Genomic DNA, 16,876 nt, shown 5'->3' on the forward strand with positions numbered 1-16,876 from the left:
AGAATGCACCTTTAAGCCAGCTAGGTGAATACAAGATACGAGTTTTGAAGAATGAGTAGATGCTGGGGAGAGAGAGAATGCATCTAGTATTTTAGATGCATTTTGAGACAGTTATGTAGAAAAAGGTAAAAATGTATATGAAGTTGAAGAGATAGGCTTTTTGACATTCTTTCCCCCTTTGTTTCAGTGTTTTTCTTTTTCCTTCTTTCTGACCTTCTCCCTTTCTTTTACTTCTTTTCCCTGTTAATTGGTCTTTAAAAAAAAATTTTTTTTTTTTTGAGGAAGATTGGCACTGTGCTAACATCTGTTGCCAATCTTCCTCTTTTTTCTTTTTTTCTCTCCCAAGCCCCAGTATATAGTTGTGTATCATAGTTGTAGGGTTGTAAGTTCTTCTGTGTGGGATGCCGCCTCAGCATAGCTTGATGAGCAGTGAGTAGATCCGCACCCAGGATCCAAACCGGCGAACCCTGGGCCGCTGAAGCGGAACAGACAGCTTAACCGTTACACCACTGGGCTGGCTCCTGTTAATTGGTCTTAAAGTGGACTTCAAATATTTATTTGCTGAATTCATTGGATTATAGTTTATTTTTCCCTTTTCTCAGCAGAGTCAGTATGGTACAGTGAAAACATGAATTTAGGAACCAGACAGACCTAGGTTCAAGTACTGGCTTAGCCAGGATTTGGTTTTGAGAACTTGTTGGGCAAATTATGTAGTAATCTTCCTGAGCTCCCATTTCCTCATCTTTGAAATGGGAATAAGAATACCTATGGGGCAGTGTCCTTAGGTTTAGAGATAATATCTATGAAGTGCTGATCACTTGCCTCAATGTTATGCTTAATGAGTTGCCATTGTTACTTATAATTTTTAAAAATAATAAATAATTAATAAGTGAGTTTAACATTTTCTTTCTCTAAAAGCAAAACATAATTGGCTTTTATGTTTTATGAGGCTCTTTATTCTCTTCTCCCCCTTATGAGTACTTGGCTCTTAGAGTACCTCTGCATGTAAGATAAGTACTGTGCAAGAAGAGATCTCTGATGTAGTTCCCATGGCTTCTCCCGTGTATAGCATTCTGATTTTCTTATTGGACTTACTCACAGCTTGGGGCACAGGTTGGGAGAGATAGTAGGGTTTCCTGGGTCAGCTGACTCAGGCTGGAGTCAGGAAGAGAATTGTTTGACTCAGTGTCTCTGGCCTCTTTCTGCAGAGGAGGAAGCTTGATGCTGTGTATTACTATATGCGCAGTTTAGCTGCCAGCAACCCTATCCTGACTGCCAAGGAGAGTCTCATGAGCTTGTTTGAAGAAACCAAACGAAAGGTGAGTGGGGATATAGGGGGAATCATTCCTTCCTAGAAGAATGTATTTCTCTTAGTGCCTCTGTGTCCTCAAGAGGCCGCATCAGGCAGTGCTGATAGGGAGTCAGTCAGTCCCTGTGCAGAGCCAAACTCATTTTTAGGAGAGCTCTCCAGGGCCCTTGGATGTACATGTTCCACAGCATCTAGTTTAGAGAATTAGTAACCTTTATGAGACAAAGCAGATGATACTCTGCTACTTTGGAATGATGGAGAAGTCTTTACTTTTTATAGTCCTTGGGCAACAAACTCAGGTGAGGTGAATGCCTCTCTTTTTTAGCTGAATCCCAGGAGAGTCTAAGCTTGTGTGTGTGTTTGTTGTATAGGCAGAACAGATGGAAAAGAAGCAACACGAGGAATTGGAACTGAGCCCTGACAAATGGCGGAAAGGAAAGAAGTCTACTTTCAGGCATGTTGGAGATGACACTACTCGACTGGAGATCTGGATTCATCCATCCCATCCGCGGTCCTCCCAGGGCACTGAGTCTGGGAAGGATTCTGAGCAGGAAAATGGGCTGGGTAGCCTGAGCCCCAGTGATGTAAGTTCCTGAGGGTGCTGTAATGAGCAAGACTAGCTAAGTAAGCATGGATGCCCTGGTACGTGCAACTATGAGGCACTGCCCAGGCATTTTCCACTAATCACAAGGAAGACAAATCACTTCAGGCTCCCTGATGTCCTCATCCATCTCCTCCACCTACACTTCCTTTATCTTTATGCGCTTCCCCCTTTCACCACCATGTGGCACTGTAGAATGTAGTAAAGGTAATTTTTCTAAATGAAGATTTACTTAGTATAGGATAAGAATTTTTTGCTGCTTTGGTTTCAGAGTAACCAATATGATGCTTTAGGATTCTGTGTGCAATTTTGTGAAGCTAGGGAGAGAGAGCATAGTAGTTGGAAAACTGCAAATGGCTGGTTCATCGTGCCTTGAGAGTAAATTCGTAGTGGAGTGGGGTGGTGGGATGAGCTAGAACCTGATCTCAGAGGGTCATGCAATAAGTAATTTGACCTTTATCCTGAAGGTAGTAGGGAGCAATTGAATGCTTTATTTAAATAGGGAAATAACATGTCAGATATACGTTTTAGAAATGTAACTCTGGCTCCTTTGTGAAAAGTTTGCAGAAGAGTAAGACTAGAAATAAGAACAGTAGGAGGGTGCTACAGTAATCCAAGTAAGATGTGAAAAGGACCCAAACCAGGAAATGGCTTTGGAGGTGGGGAGAAATGAACAGATATGAGGTATATTAATGAGGTGTAGAATCCAACAGACTTGATTAGATATGAAGAGCTGAGAGAGAAGAGGAAGTCAAAAGTGACACCTACCTAGGTGTTTCTGGCTTGGAAACTGGGTGGATGATGGTGCATTTCTTGAATTAGGGAATAAAAATGGAGTTGGTTTTAGGAGAAAAATGATGAGTTTAGTTTTGGACATTTTGGAATTTCTGTATGACAGTGAAGTGGAGATATTTAGAGGCTAACAGATATCTGAAGCTGAGGAGAGTGGTCTCAACTAGAGATGAAGATATTTGAAGGCATCCTCTTATAGATGGTAATGAAGTTATGAGAGTTGATTCAGTCACTTGAGGAAAACACATAGAATGATAAATAGGTTGAAGAGCTAAGAAGGAAAGGTGTTAGATGGCAGGAAGAGGTCCTTGCAGAGGATGGGAAGGGAGTAGGATCCAGATCACAAGTGAAGGGGTTAGCCTGAAAGAGGTTGAGAGATCCCTCTTCTTATGCTTGAGGGAAAGGAGGAACAGATAATTGGGGAATGCAGGTAAGTTTGGGGGTTTTCTAGAGGAAAATGAGGGAGGGCCTTTTTTTTTTTTTTTTTTGTGAGGAAGATCAGCCCTGAGCTAACATCCATGCTAATCCTCCTCTTTTTGCTGAGGAAGACCGGCTCTGAGCTAACATCTATTGCCAATCCTCCTCCTTTTTTCTCCCCAAAGCCCCAGCAGATAGTTGTATGTCATAGTTGCACATCCTTCTAGTTGCTGTATGTGGGACGTGGCCTCAGTGTGGCCAGAGAAGCAGTGCGTCGGTGCGTGCCCGGGATCCGAACCTGGGCCGCCAGTAGCAGAGCGCGCGCACTTAACCGCTAAGCCCCGGGGCCAGCCCTAGGGAGGGCCTTTTTGATGTTTTCTATTTTCTCTTTGAAGTTGAAGGCATGATTGTGTGCTAAGAATGAGTCAAAAGTGGTGGGATAGAAGGACTTGTGCTTTGGGGTTTAATGTAAAATTTCCATTTATCTTCCTATATTCTTCTTAGTCTTTAGCTGTTTTCTGGATGACTTTGAAAGCAGTCATTGCTTATAAACAAAACTACCAACGTCTTATGTGCCATGGTGTGCATGGGGCCCCAACTTGTCAAGGTGCTTCAGAGGAGTTGTTGCCATGGTAGAGTCCCTCACTGCTGCCCTCTTCTACTTTGGATATTACAGCCTATTTGGAAGTAAATTGGAAGCCTATTTGAATAAGAGATAAATTGTTCTATTGCATTAGCTGCACAGTGCAACTACCTTTAAATTAAAGCAACAATTTGAGAAAGGATTTTATGGCTTTCTCTGACCATGGTCTCAAGGTTGAAGAGTATCCCTCATAAAGGTTATAACTAATCTTTTATAGCTCTCCCTTTCCCATTAGGTGTTTTATTTATTTTTTTAAGTAATATGTTTTATAAGTATGTTTTTATTCTTATCTGTGTCTCAGAGAAGTCATTTTCAGCATGTGAGCTGTCATTTGACCCATTAAATTTTATTTATTATTTTATTTTTAATTATACAAATAATATGTGCTATACTTTTAGTAAAAAATTCATGTAATTACAGATGTATGTAGAGTAAAATGTGGAAATTTGTTTTCTAAACTATTCGTGAGGCTGTTTATAATATTTTCAGCCTATACATCATCCTTGGGTAATTACTTCCCTTAATTTTTTCTCTAAATTTACGTCTATGAGTTTAGCCTTTTAATTGTAGACTACCAACACTTGAGGAAGAAGTCTGTAGTTTCATAGGCTTCATTTATCCAGTCAGGAACCGCATTGCCTTTTTTACCTGCTTTCTCAGGCTCATGATAGCTTCCCATATTCTTTTCTTTCTTATAGTAGGCCCAAGAACTCAGCTTGCTTTTTCTGTTTCTTGGAACACATAGTTGATGAGAACTGGGGATTTATTCACAGACATTTGAGTGATTAGGCATTGGGGATACAGAGATGAAAACAACCAAAAATGATCTTTAATCTCAGGAAGCACTCAGTCACGTCAGGAAGACAGAAACGTAAATATATGATTATAATGTAGTGTGCTAAGTGCTCTGATAAAGGCAAGCATGAGAGGCTGTGGGAGCACACAGAGCACCTAATCTGGTCATAGTCAGGGAAGGCTGGGATCAGGAGGCACGTTGCAGCTGAAGGATGATGTAAAGACATTTGCACTCCAAGGCGTGAAAGCTTGAAAGAGGCGTGAAGGCTTAGGGAACTGCAAGTAGTTCAATATGGCTGGAGGCTAGGATGTGAGAAGTACACTTGCTAGAGACTGTCATCTTTTACCCCTTCCTTTTCTGTACCCCACATCCAGTCAGCACCAAGTGCTGTTGAATCTACCTCCTAAGCATAATTTGAATCTATCCACTTTTCTCTATTTCCACTACCACTATCCTAGTCCAAGCTCTCATCATTTCAGTAATCCACAGACTATTGAAAGAAGTTCTTAGTCATCTTTCCACATTTATTCCGGGTCCTCCTTAGGCTTTTCTTTTTAGACAGTAACCCAAATGAGCTTCCGGGTACACATTTCTGATCATGTCACTTTTCTACTTGAAAGTCTTCAGTTGTTCCTTTTTGCTCTGTTGCCAGTCTTCCTCTTTTTTCCTTTTTCTCTCCAAAGCCCCAGTACATAGTTGTGTAGCATAGTTGTAGAGTTGTAGCTCTTCTATATGGGACACTGCCTCAGCATGGCTTGATGCGCGGTGAATAGGTCCGCACCCAGGATCCAAACCGGTGAAACTCAGGCTGCCAAAGCGGAATGCACAAACTTAACCGCTACATGACTGGCCGGCCCCTGGGCCCTGCTACTTCTAACCTTGTCTTATGCCTCTCTTCCCCCTTTTGTAGTTGTTCTTCAGCCGCCCTGGCTTCTTCCTTGAAAGGCGCAAGCTCTTTTCGGGCCCTTTGGCTGTTGCATATTCTCTTTGCCCTGCAATACTCTTCTCTCTTGATCAGTCCCGTTCTTACTTTTCCTTAAATTCTCAGCCTAAATATCAGTTCCCTTTTCCAGGGAAGCTTTTCCTGACCCCCAAACCTGGCTGTTTCCCCTTTGTAATACCACATTTCTAATTAAATAATTTTAGGTGCAGTTTTGTTGTAGGTGGTGAAGGTCTCTCCCTTGCTAGATTCAAGGCTCTGTGAGAGTGGGGTCCATATCTAGTTGTTCACTGCTTTATCCCTAGTACCTTCATATAGAACATTCTAAATAAATCTTAGTTGAGTATGTAAATGAGGGGAGGAACAGTGAAGGATGACGCTGGAGAAGATAGGAGGGGCCAGATCCTTCATAAATATCAAGAAGTTTGGATATCAAGTATTGAGGATTTTAAGCAGGGGATGACATAATCAGATTATGTAATAATGATCACTCTTTTCAGTACTTCTGGTATTGGAACAAATTTATTTGTTTTATAAAGGGAATTTTAAAAATTGCAGAAGTTGGGCTGGCCCCGTGGCTTAGTGGTTAAGTGCGCGCGCTCCGCCGCTGGCGGCCCGGGTTCGGATCCCGGGCGCGCACCAACACACCACTTATCCGGCCATGCTGAGGCCGCGTCCCACATACAGCAACTAGAAGGATGTGCAGCTATGACATACAACTATCTACTGGGGCTTTGGGGGGAAAAAAATAAATAAATAAAATTATAAAAAAAAAAAATTGCGGAAGTAATACCAATTCGTTGTTCCTAAGTCAAACAAAAATGTACATAAAGTTTAAAGTGAGTGTCACTGGTATTTACTATTAACTGTTTGATGGAGGTCCTTCCAGACTTTTTTCTTTTTTTTTTTTTTTTTTTGTGAGGGAGATCAGCCCTGAGCTAGCATCTGTGCTAATCCTCCTCTTTTTCCTAGGAAGACCAGCTCTGAGCTAACATCTATTGCAAATCCTCCTCCTTTTTTTCTTCCCCAAAGCCCCAGTAGATAGTTGTATGTCATAGTTGCACATCCTTCTAGGTGCCCTATGTGGGACGCGGCCTCAGCATGGCCGGAGAAGCGGTGCATCGGTGCACGCCCGGGATATGAACCCGGGCCACCAGTAGCAGAGCGTGCGCACTTAACCGCTAAGCCACCAGGCTGGCCTGAGACTTTTTTCTAAGTGTGTACGTATACACACATACCTGTAGACACATGAAATGTATTTTTTAACAAAAATGGGATTTTTCTATATATGCTAATCTTCAGTTTGCTTTTTTAAATCATCAATTGCACATACAGTCAGTTCCTTTATAATGTAACAGTTAACATTAGTAAAAATCACTGTGCTATGCAAAATTGCACAATAAAAACCACAGAGCTTATGGGGAAAATGGAGTTGGGGCACAACACTCAAAAACTTCCTCAGTGACATATTAAAAAAAAGATATGAACTGAGTAAAACAGTTGTACAATTTTATATATGTTCATTGGTTAAGAAATACATAAGTACTATCTTGAAAAAGACATGAAGGTTGCTTGTAGAAGTGGGCTTCAGAAGGATTACAGCTTGTGAGTTATTGTGAAGTGGTAGAAGGAGGGTTATTTGAAATTGGATGGACAGGTGTAACACCAGATGTGGATAGGTGTGGCTCATAACATTTGAGTTCACTTGGTGAACTGCGGTAGCTGGTAGATGTTTGGGGTGTGTGCGTGTGTGTGTTTTGTGTATTCCTGTGCAGCTCGGTTTAGCTAGGTGGAGTTTTATGTGTTCACCTGGTGTTTCTTGTGAACAAAATCACACATAAGCAAACACAAGATTTTTGCTATGCTCAAATTGTTCCCTAGTATATTGATCACTGGAACAAATTCACATTTTCAAAACAAGTGTTATAGCAGAACTGACTCTATTTCTGCTTGTTTGTGAATCTTTCATTAGTATGGCTGCATGGTATTTCATTATAAAGATGTGTGTCATTTATTTAACTCATCTGTTTTATTTAAATATTTGCTGTGCATTTCTTGTTCATTATAATTGTCCTTTTTGGGTGATTAGCCTTAATAGGAATTGTTTCTTTGGCAACTCCTAGAGAGTTTCTAGCACAAACTGCTGAAATTCAGATCTATGAATAAGAAACAGAAAATTTGGCTTCAGGTGGTTGTTAGTAATAGTAATGATAGTAAAGTCTCAACTAGTTCTCTCTCTGCCAAGCATGGGCTTTGGATCTCTCTCTGAGTGGCTGCAGGAGGTTAGCTTGTGGGTTGTTGGTTTTCAGCCTTGAGATGTGGTTTGGGTTGAGCATGCAACCTGGGGAGGGACTGCCAACCTCAACTGTAAGTGGCATCCGCTTAAACTATTGAGACTCACATTTAAACTCTCCCTGCCAGCTAGTCCACCCTGCCAGCTAGTCCACTCAAATTCAATGTAACCTGGGTTCTAAGCATTCTTTATTAGTGGATGTACCTTTTGCTATGCCTTGCCTCCCTTTGGAAATCAGAAAAGGGTGCTGCTTAGCAAATGAGTTGTTGCTGATAGTCAATAGGTTAATTAAGGATATTAAATTATAGCATCAGAAATAATTTTCACACTGAAAGGCAAGGGTCTCTGATGCAACTGCTGAGGATTTTCTCAGACCTGATTGCTCTGTTATCAGTATCTTCAATAGAATGTAACGTGTGTGTCTGCTGGGGAAGAATGAGCAAATGAGAGTAGGAGCTGTTGATAGATGTTTGTATCTCAAATTTTAGTTCTTGTGTTCTGGTATGATTTGGTTTGCCATTCCCAGCATTTTCCCCAATCGATCGTGACTGTTGTACCTACAAGATGCTTCATGCTGTGTGTAGAAAATATGTCTTTAGACAAATGAAATGTCATTGTGTATTTGGCGAAGTTCTTGCCAAACCTTCCTTCTCTTTGGTCCCTCTGAATGTGTTTTGGGGTTCAGACTGAACTGCACCTCAGCAGCTCCCAATACCCATTATGTGGCTTTTCTTTATTTGAATCTCTTATATCTTATTTCACCCCCCAAGTGATATTATTTGCTTTGGTCTTTTTCCTTTTGCTCCTCTTCCTTCTGTCCCATTCTGTTATTTATTTTATTTCTTTGCATAGTGTCTTTTTTCAGGGCATAGTGTCTTTGTTCAGGTCCGGTATTTAATGCAGTTACCCATGAGTTTTTGGAGTAGAAGGCTGTGTTCTGGGTCTAGTGCTTGACCAGACTAAGGTTTAGTTTACGTGTCCTACTGTGCCAGCTTTGCACTAGGATTGTGAAGATGAATATGATATTGTTATTTCCTCAAAGAGCTTAGAGTCTAGTGCATGGGTCAGCAAGCTTTTTCTGTAAAAGGCTGGATAGTAAATATTTTAGTTTTTGCAGGCCATGTGGTCTGTGTTACAACTGCTCAGCTCTGCTCTTGTGGCGCTAAAGTAGCCATAGACAGTATGTAAATGAATGAGTATGGCTGTGTTCTGGTAAAACTTTGTTTACAAAGACAAGTGGCAGGCTAGATTTGGCCTGTGGGCCTAGTTTGCCAGCCTCTGGTCCAGTGGAAGGAATGGCTACATAAAAAATGTTTCAGTATACAGTTGATTATTGTTATTTGTGGTAGTTATGTTCTGTAAAGTTGCCATAGACACTGAATTAGCGAATACTGAACCATTGTTCCTAAGGAAAATACAGGGTTAGGTTCCTGTGAGCTCTGACTACAAGATTTTCATGAGTTGATCAATCCGTAACCTTGTTTTATGTATGTTTCTGTTTAAAGACAACTTATTTAATATATATTGTTGACTCGTTAACATTGAATTCATGGCCAACAGCGTTATAACTCATGCCCAAACAAAACTTATCTAACACACGTATTTTCTCCTTAAGGCACATCACAGCCTTTTTATGCTTAGGAACACTAGACAGCATTTCAGCACTACACTTGGGGACCATTTTAATCAGTGAAATCACCAACAAAAATGTGAAAAATATGGCACTAAATAGACCACAAAAAGGACACTTTGTTTAAAGTATGAGAACTTGAACAAGAAGGCAGAGGGTCACCTTGTTCGACCTCAGCTGGGAGTGTGTGTATTGGGTAACTCAGATTTTTTTACCACTCTGTGTATGTCCACGAATGATTGCGGAAGCACCATGAATATTGATTTTGGTACTACTAATAAGTTTTAGCGAGTAAATGAGTTCACAAATATGAAATCCACAAATAATGAGGACCAACCATATTGTGGTAAATGTTATGAGAGACATATGCGTTGGGTACTATGGAAGCACAGAGAAGGACACTTGGTCCAATCCTGGTGGAGGCTTGGGTTGTGGTAAAGAAAAGGAGAGCGAATTTGGAAGGTTTCTTGGAAAAGTTAACCAGGCAGAGCAAGAAGAGAGTATTGCAAGTGGAAGGAACAGCTTGAGCAAAGACAGAGGAGGTGTGACACAGCAGAGGGTTTGCAGGTTATCTAAATATGTAGTAATTTGGAGGATAATGTGAGAAAGTTGGAATGGGAGAGGGACTGAGTAGGATCTCATTTGGTGCTGTGGTATGCCTGGGTGGTGGTCAGTATAATATACTTCTGGATTCTGGAAATAATAATTTGTTTCTGGAATTTCTTGTTGTTTACTTGTCATGTCTGCATTGTTAATTCAACAAACGCAGTTGTATTCCGTTCATTAAATTTGGTAGGGTGAAAGTTGAATTTTTTGCCCTGCAGTTTGCTAATTAAAATTTAACGGCTACTCCTTTAGACAGTGTTTTAGGCAATCTGAACTCAAACATGCAGAAGATACTAGTGTCTCTCTGTGTTTTGGTTATTTGAGGAAGTTGCCGATGGCTTCGGTTAAGTAGAGCAAAGCTTTTTTGTTTACATCTTGATATTTTTATTGCTTTTAAAAATTTACAAAGCCAGTGCATGCTTATTGTAAAAAATTTGGAAGTGCAGATAAACAATATGTTTTTACCATCTAGAGATAACCACTATTAATATCTTAGGGTATGCTCTTCCTGCATGTTTATGTAGGGCACAGCATTGAGATTGGAAATGTCTAATGCCCATTATCCTGGGAAATCAGAAGAGAAAAATCCATGCCTGATTATTAACCCAAAATCTGATTGGAAAAGTGGTATTCTAATTTCTTAGGTCGACACAGTTACCCATATCTTGCTGTTTATCAAAGTAGCACAATTAGAGTGACACTATAATGTTCTCTTGTGCCTAAAGAGAAACTTCTCAAGCCACATGAATAAGGAAGAGTAAGTTCAAAAAAGGTTAGACATCTAATAGGACTGATTATTGTGTTGAAAGAGTAAGTCTGAAAGGGTCCACTTCATAAGGAAGCATTGTGAGCTAGTGATAAATTGAGGCGTGAGGGATTAATTTGAGCCTCCTTGGCCATAGAAGGTTTGTGACTTTGTTTGGAAACCTGAGTTCTTTTTTTTTTTTTTTTTTTTTTTGAGGAAGATTAGCCCTGAGCTAACATCTGTGCCCATCTTCCTCTATTTTGTATATGGGATGCTGCCACAGATGGCTTGATGTGTGGCGTGTAGGTCCATGCCCGGGATTCGGTCCTGTGAACCCCAGGCCGCCAAAGCGGAGCACATGAACTTAACTGCTATGCCACTGGGCCGGCCCCGGAAACCTGAGTTCTTGTTGGCGAAGTTTCTAGGCAGTAATGTTGGGTTGGTTTCTAGGTCAATGGAAATAGAGATTGAAAGATCTAGTGGAGGAGTGATTGCCATTTTTAATATTTTAATCAGAGAAATATTTTTGAATAGGTAATACATGATGTGTGTATATATGTATATGATTGTCTCCCTTTTCTTAGGTTATTAGTGGCTTATCATACACTGTTATTCACATTTTTTTTTTTTTTCCTATTACTATTGAACTTGGGAGATCCTTCCATGAGTGATTGCTTGCAAGTCCATTGTATCTCTCTAGAGGCTGGCACCTTGATAGCTTTCATTAATTTTGTCCAGCATCTTAGTGCAGAGGTTAACAGCTTGGGCTTTGGGAAGTCCTAAGTTCAAGTCCTAGTTTTACAGTTATCATCTGTGAGACTTGGGTCATGTTCCGTAACCTGGCTGAGTTTCAGTTTCCTCGTCTGTAAGATGGTGATAATGATAGACTAAATGAGATAATGCATGTAAAGAACGAGTGGCATATTGTAACTTCTCAAATGGTGGTGGTGGTAGTCATTATTTACATACTTAGATCTTTGTTATAATGATCTTTTACTTTATTGGGTTTATTTTTAACTGTCTCTAACCAAAGTGAACAATGAGGCTTGATAATTCACAGACAGTCCACTGTCTAAATGCAGACCTGTTTTGTTTGACCTAAAGAGCTTTATTTAATAATGAAAAATTTCAAACACATATGAAAGAAAATAATATAATGAACCCCCATATACCTGTCACCCATATTCAACACTTATCAAGATTTTTCCACATTTGTTTCAGCTTTCTCTCCTCTCTGCCCTGTTGAAGTATTTTAAAGCAAACCTTAGATATCACATCACTGCATTCCTACATATTTCACTTCCATACACACCTTTTAAAAAATAATGGACATCTTCTTACATACCACAATGCCATTGCCATGTCTATCCTTGGCATCATTCAGTATCTGATCCATAGCTTAATTTTCCAGGTTATCTAATACTTCTTACAGTTGGGTTCTTCAGATCAAGATTGTTTTGTCTCCTAAGTCTCTTTTAATCAAAAATGTAAAATACATTACAAATAGCCCTGCCTTCGCTTTTAAAAATTTTCTTCATGTGGGGCTGGCCCGGTTGCGCAAGTGGTTAAGTGCTCGCGCTCTGCTGCGGTGGCCCGGGGTTCGTCAGTTCAGATCCCAGGCACGCACCGATGCACCGCTTGTCAAGCCATGCTGTGGCGACGTCCCATGTGGAGTGGAGGAGGATGGGCATGGATGTTAGCCCAGGGCCAGTCTTCCTCAGCAAAAAGAGGAGGATTGGCAGATGTTAGCTCAGGGCCGATCTTCCTCAGGAAAAAAAAAATTTTTTTTTCTTCGTGTCATTAGCTTGTTAAAGAAGCAGGTCACTTGTCCTGTAGAATTCCCACATTCTGGATTTGTCTGTTTCCTGTGGTGGTGTTTAACCTGTCCCTCCATCCCCCATATTCCTGTAAATGAGAGTTAGCTCTAGAAACCTGATTAGATTCAGGTTCAGCCTTTTTGGCAAGAGTACTTCGTAGGTGGTGCTGTATGCCTCTTTTTTTTTTTTGAAGTATAGTTGACATACCATATTATATTACTTTCAGGTGTACAACACAGTGATTCGGCATCTATATACATTACAAAATGATGACCACAACAAGTCCGGTAACCATCTGTCCCCGTGCAGAGTTATTACAATATTAGCTGTGTGCCTCATTTTGCACTGCATTAGGAGGCATCTGATTGTTTCACTTTTAGTGATGCTAAGACTAATCAGATAGTTCAGGTGGTACAGATAGTGGATTTTTGTTGATTTTATTTTAAAATTTGAGCCAGTTGCCAGCTAATTCACAAAAAAATCAAGATCTGGCAACAGTTTGCCAGAGCCAAGTAGCAGCTACCCCTTTTTAATGGGCTTGTGTTCTCTAGTTTGCCACTTGCCCCTGCAACTCTCCTGTACTCACACATTGCTCACTTGCATCAGCTACCTCACCTATATAGGTATTTGATTTTGTGATTGTGCTTTAAAAGTGCCACCAAAGTGGATTATTGCAATTCAGGTTTTTAAGAGGTATTTAAATTGTTTCTCAAGGATTCTGTTTAAGATTGGCAAGTCCTGGGGCTGGCCCCGTGGTGTCGTGGTTAAGTATGTGCACTCTGCTTTGGCGACCCGGGTTTCGCAGGTTTGGATCCCGAGTGCAGACCTGCACACCTCTCATCAAACCATGCTGTGGCAGCATCCCACATACAAAGTAGAGGAAGATTGGCACGGATGTTAGCTCAGTGACAATCTTCCTCACAAAAAACAAAAACAAAAACAAAGCAAACAAACAAAAAGAGATTGGCAAGTCCCCCACACAGGCCTGACTTTGAGAACAGGGAAGTGTCTTAATCATTGGGCCTTAGATGTTTTGCTGGCATTCATGCGACATTGTCATTGGTGTTGACCCAGAAACTAGTTAGCATAATGTCCTGCTACCGGGTTGACTTACTCTTTGTCTGCTGTCCAGCAGTGAAGCTAACGAATCTGAAGGTATCACTTCTGTTTCCTAATGAAATGTGTACCTGTGGGACTTGAGGCCTACATACAGAGCTCTGGGACAGCTTCTTTCCTCAACATCCTGTTGCAACCAAGCTTGGTGAAAAGTGAGAAGTTAAGCTACCTAAGCATGTGAACTGAAAATCTTCATGCTATTTTCTAGTAAAGTCTGCATGCCACCCACCAAACCATTGGTTAGAAATAAACTTTTCTTGTCTCTAGTAATTTTCCCTATCCTCAGGCTTTTTTGTAGTTACCTGAACTCTCTGGCAGAGTGAGACCCTTGTTTCCCTGGGTTTGGGAATCATAGTTTCTGTCTGAAATTTTGCATGCTGCCCCTGCCTGAATCTCTGTGTCTGTGTTTGCATGGTTGTTTTTCTTTCAAGGCTCTATTATAAGTTGAGAATGGTGATTTTCTTTCTGACTCTGAATACATGGCTCTATGAGGCTGAGTAGTATATATTTTTTTCTTGCATTTAATTAAGAATCCAGCAAAGTAAACATTGGCCAACAAAGGAGCACAGGTTCACTGTGGGAAAGCTAGATCAGGTGGCCTGTAATACAGAGCTTTCACATGCTCAACTTTTTATATTTGCTTGAAGGCTTTTTTTTTTTTAAAGTGTGTTATGCAGGTGGCATTTCCTTCAGACCTGCCATTTGTCTTGCTTTTCAATGCCCCTTGCATAATTTGTGCACCTGAGCTGCTGCTGCCACCATTATGCTGAAGAGAAAGCTGTGATGTGTGGGTGGTACACATCTAATGCCTTCACCTTCCCCTCACTCCCCCAACCCCATGAACACAACTGTAGGTCAGAGCATGGTTTTAGAAGGCCTGCTTCCTCAGGCAGGATGCCTTGTATTGGAGTGAGTTCCAATTCCTGGAGTTGTATCATGAACCTTTAGGTTGGCAATTCCAGAACTAGTGCCATTATGAAGCGCGAAAAAGCTTTTGGCCTGGTTTTCTCTGGATACCATGAGCATTGATTTAATCTACAGTGATAGAGAAGAATTGAGTCTCTGTGCTAGTAGGTAAATGTTTTACCTGTGGCAACTCGATTATTTCATTGCCCTGTAATTATATCATCATAGCGGAGAAAGTTAGCTTAAGTTTTTGGCCTCGTGAGTATATACTAAGATTCCATATCTGTAAGGTGGGTACCATGTAGGTTTTCAGGGTTGCTGTGGGGATTGTATTAACTTCATGTCATTTGTATAGCCCTTTACTTTTGTAAAGTAGTTTGCAGTATGTACCTTATGTTATACTCTTCCACTCTGGAAGCTGTTTGAAAGTGTTCTTCTGTGAACTGAGATTTTGCAACATGTGATGAGAAGAGTTCATAAAAGCCTCTTTCTGTAGGAAGAGGCTACAGATTGGCTCTCTTTTTCTTAGGCCATGAGAAGCAGCTGGTGAGATTACTCTTAAAAGTAGTCAGAACCAGGCCTGGGTTTTTCAGATATTGATAATGTGAAGTGTGCTGTGAGGAGCAGCCCCTAACAGGTAAGGACTGGGGCTGCTTGCCTGTGTCACTGCTGGACTCTTGGGCTATGTCTTTGTCTCTTTGTGGTTGGCAGTGAGTGGAAGTTTCTCAAAGCACATTGGCTCTACCTACAAACCCTTAACGCCCCGTATGACCTCGGTCACCAAACCACTTCAGGGCTTTATTTTTATCCTAGCCGTTTCGTTTCAAGATGTGAGGTTGGTTTCTTTCCTCTAACAGAGCAAAGTTCTCTGGGGGAAGAAACAGAGTGCCAGGGTGCAGTTGAGGCTGGTTAAACACCAAAACCACACTCTTCGTCTTTCTGGGCTTGAGACGTGACATAAGCCATGCTGCAAACACCAGCTTCCACACTGTGAAGAAACCTTGTCAGATACTCACTTCATTTATTTTTCTGTGTTTGTTTTGTTTGTATTTTTAGACAAGTAAAATGTGGAGGAAGAAGAGGTGTACCTGCCCATTCTGCTTTAGCTAAAAATCTAATTCTAAGAATGGACACTTTCTTAAAATCCATTATTTCCCAGCTTAAGGTTTTTCATCTTCCCCAAGGGTGTTGATGAGAACTCTCACAACTCACCAGGTCTCAGGAAACCGGATTACCAACATATCCTGTTCGCGTGCATGTGTGTATTCTGTGTTACCCACAGGCCACTTTCCACCCCACGTGACCTTTAGTTACCATCCGGAAAGTCAGGACCCAGATACCAGTCAGAATTTCCAGGCTTTGGTTTGGTTTAGACATTTTAGAAAATGTTAACATTAGTAATTTTAAAGAGACTTTGAGTGGCACGCAAAGTGAATAGGAAGCAGTATATCCTGGAGAGAGGAGAAGGGCAATGCCTGTGCTCTTTCCAGTAATGTGTTTGAAAATGAATATTCAGAAGAAAGCTTGTGACTGAAATGCATAGGGGAGTAGAAGGAGAGATGAGAGAAATATTAATTGATTAGAAGTCAAATACTTGCATTTGTATTGTACAGTAATACATTACTGCATTGTTTAGAATTGTAGTATACATTATTAAAGTTGTTTATAACACACTCCATCACATTTTATTTTAATCAGCATCTCTTAGTGTAAACAGACTGTAATGAGTCAGGTAATGCTCTAGAACATGAGTAGATAAAAGACTGCCAGTGGCCTACAAGCTAAGAATAGTTTACTACATTTTTACGTAAGGAGTTGTTTAAAAAGAAGAACATGTGACGGAGATGTATGTGACCGACAAGGCCTAAACTATTTACTCTCGGACCTTTTACTGAAAACATTTGCCCATCACTGCTCTAGAAGCTGGAAAGGGTGAAGGCAGTTAAAGCAGAGGTCCTTCATTTAGGACATCGATTGTTGATGGGGTGCTGTTGCCTTTTGGGAGTACAGTTCTTCATTTTGTGGGCCTGTCACTGCAGGGTGTTTAGCATTCCTGGTCCCACCCACCACATGCCAACAGTGGCCCGGAGACTACGTTTCCAAGCCCTCCCTGGGAGGGTTGGTATTATTCTGGTTGAGAACCACAGATTTAGGAGCTTGATGAGATCAAAAACACCTTGTTAAAGTTTCCTTCTTCATTTCCTCTCAGTCAGAGAAACAGACTTGGGATTTGGCTCTTCATGGCATAGGGATCAACCATAGTGA

The 16,876-nt window shown here is 40.9% G+C and overlaps 1 protein-coding gene across 4 annotated transcripts in view; it reads left to right on the forward strand.

The window, feature by feature from the left end:
* Positions 1-16,876, forward strand: part of SMG6 (SMG6 nonsense mediated mRNA decay factor) — a 208,297-nt gene that overhangs the window by 15,651 nt on the left and 175,770 nt on the right. For all 4 annotated transcript variants that reach the window (XM_004433296.3, XM_087440643.1, XM_087440642.1 and 1 more), the window contains 2 exons: positions 1,209-1,319; positions 1,681-1,893. In XM_004433296.3, the coding sequence (XP_004433353.1) occupies positions 1,209-1,319; positions 1,681-1,893 (324 nt within the window). The remainder of the gene's footprint in view (positions 1-1,208; positions 1,320-1,680; positions 1,894-16,876) is intronic.

This window comes from Ceratotherium simum, chromosome 16 (genome assembly GCF_057802395.1).
Source record: "Ceratotherium simum simum isolate JZ-2026a chromosome 16, ASM5780239v1, whole genome shotgun sequence".
NCBI classification, from domain to species: Eukaryota; Metazoa; Chordata; class Mammalia; order Perissodactyla; family Rhinocerotidae; genus Ceratotherium; species Ceratotherium simum.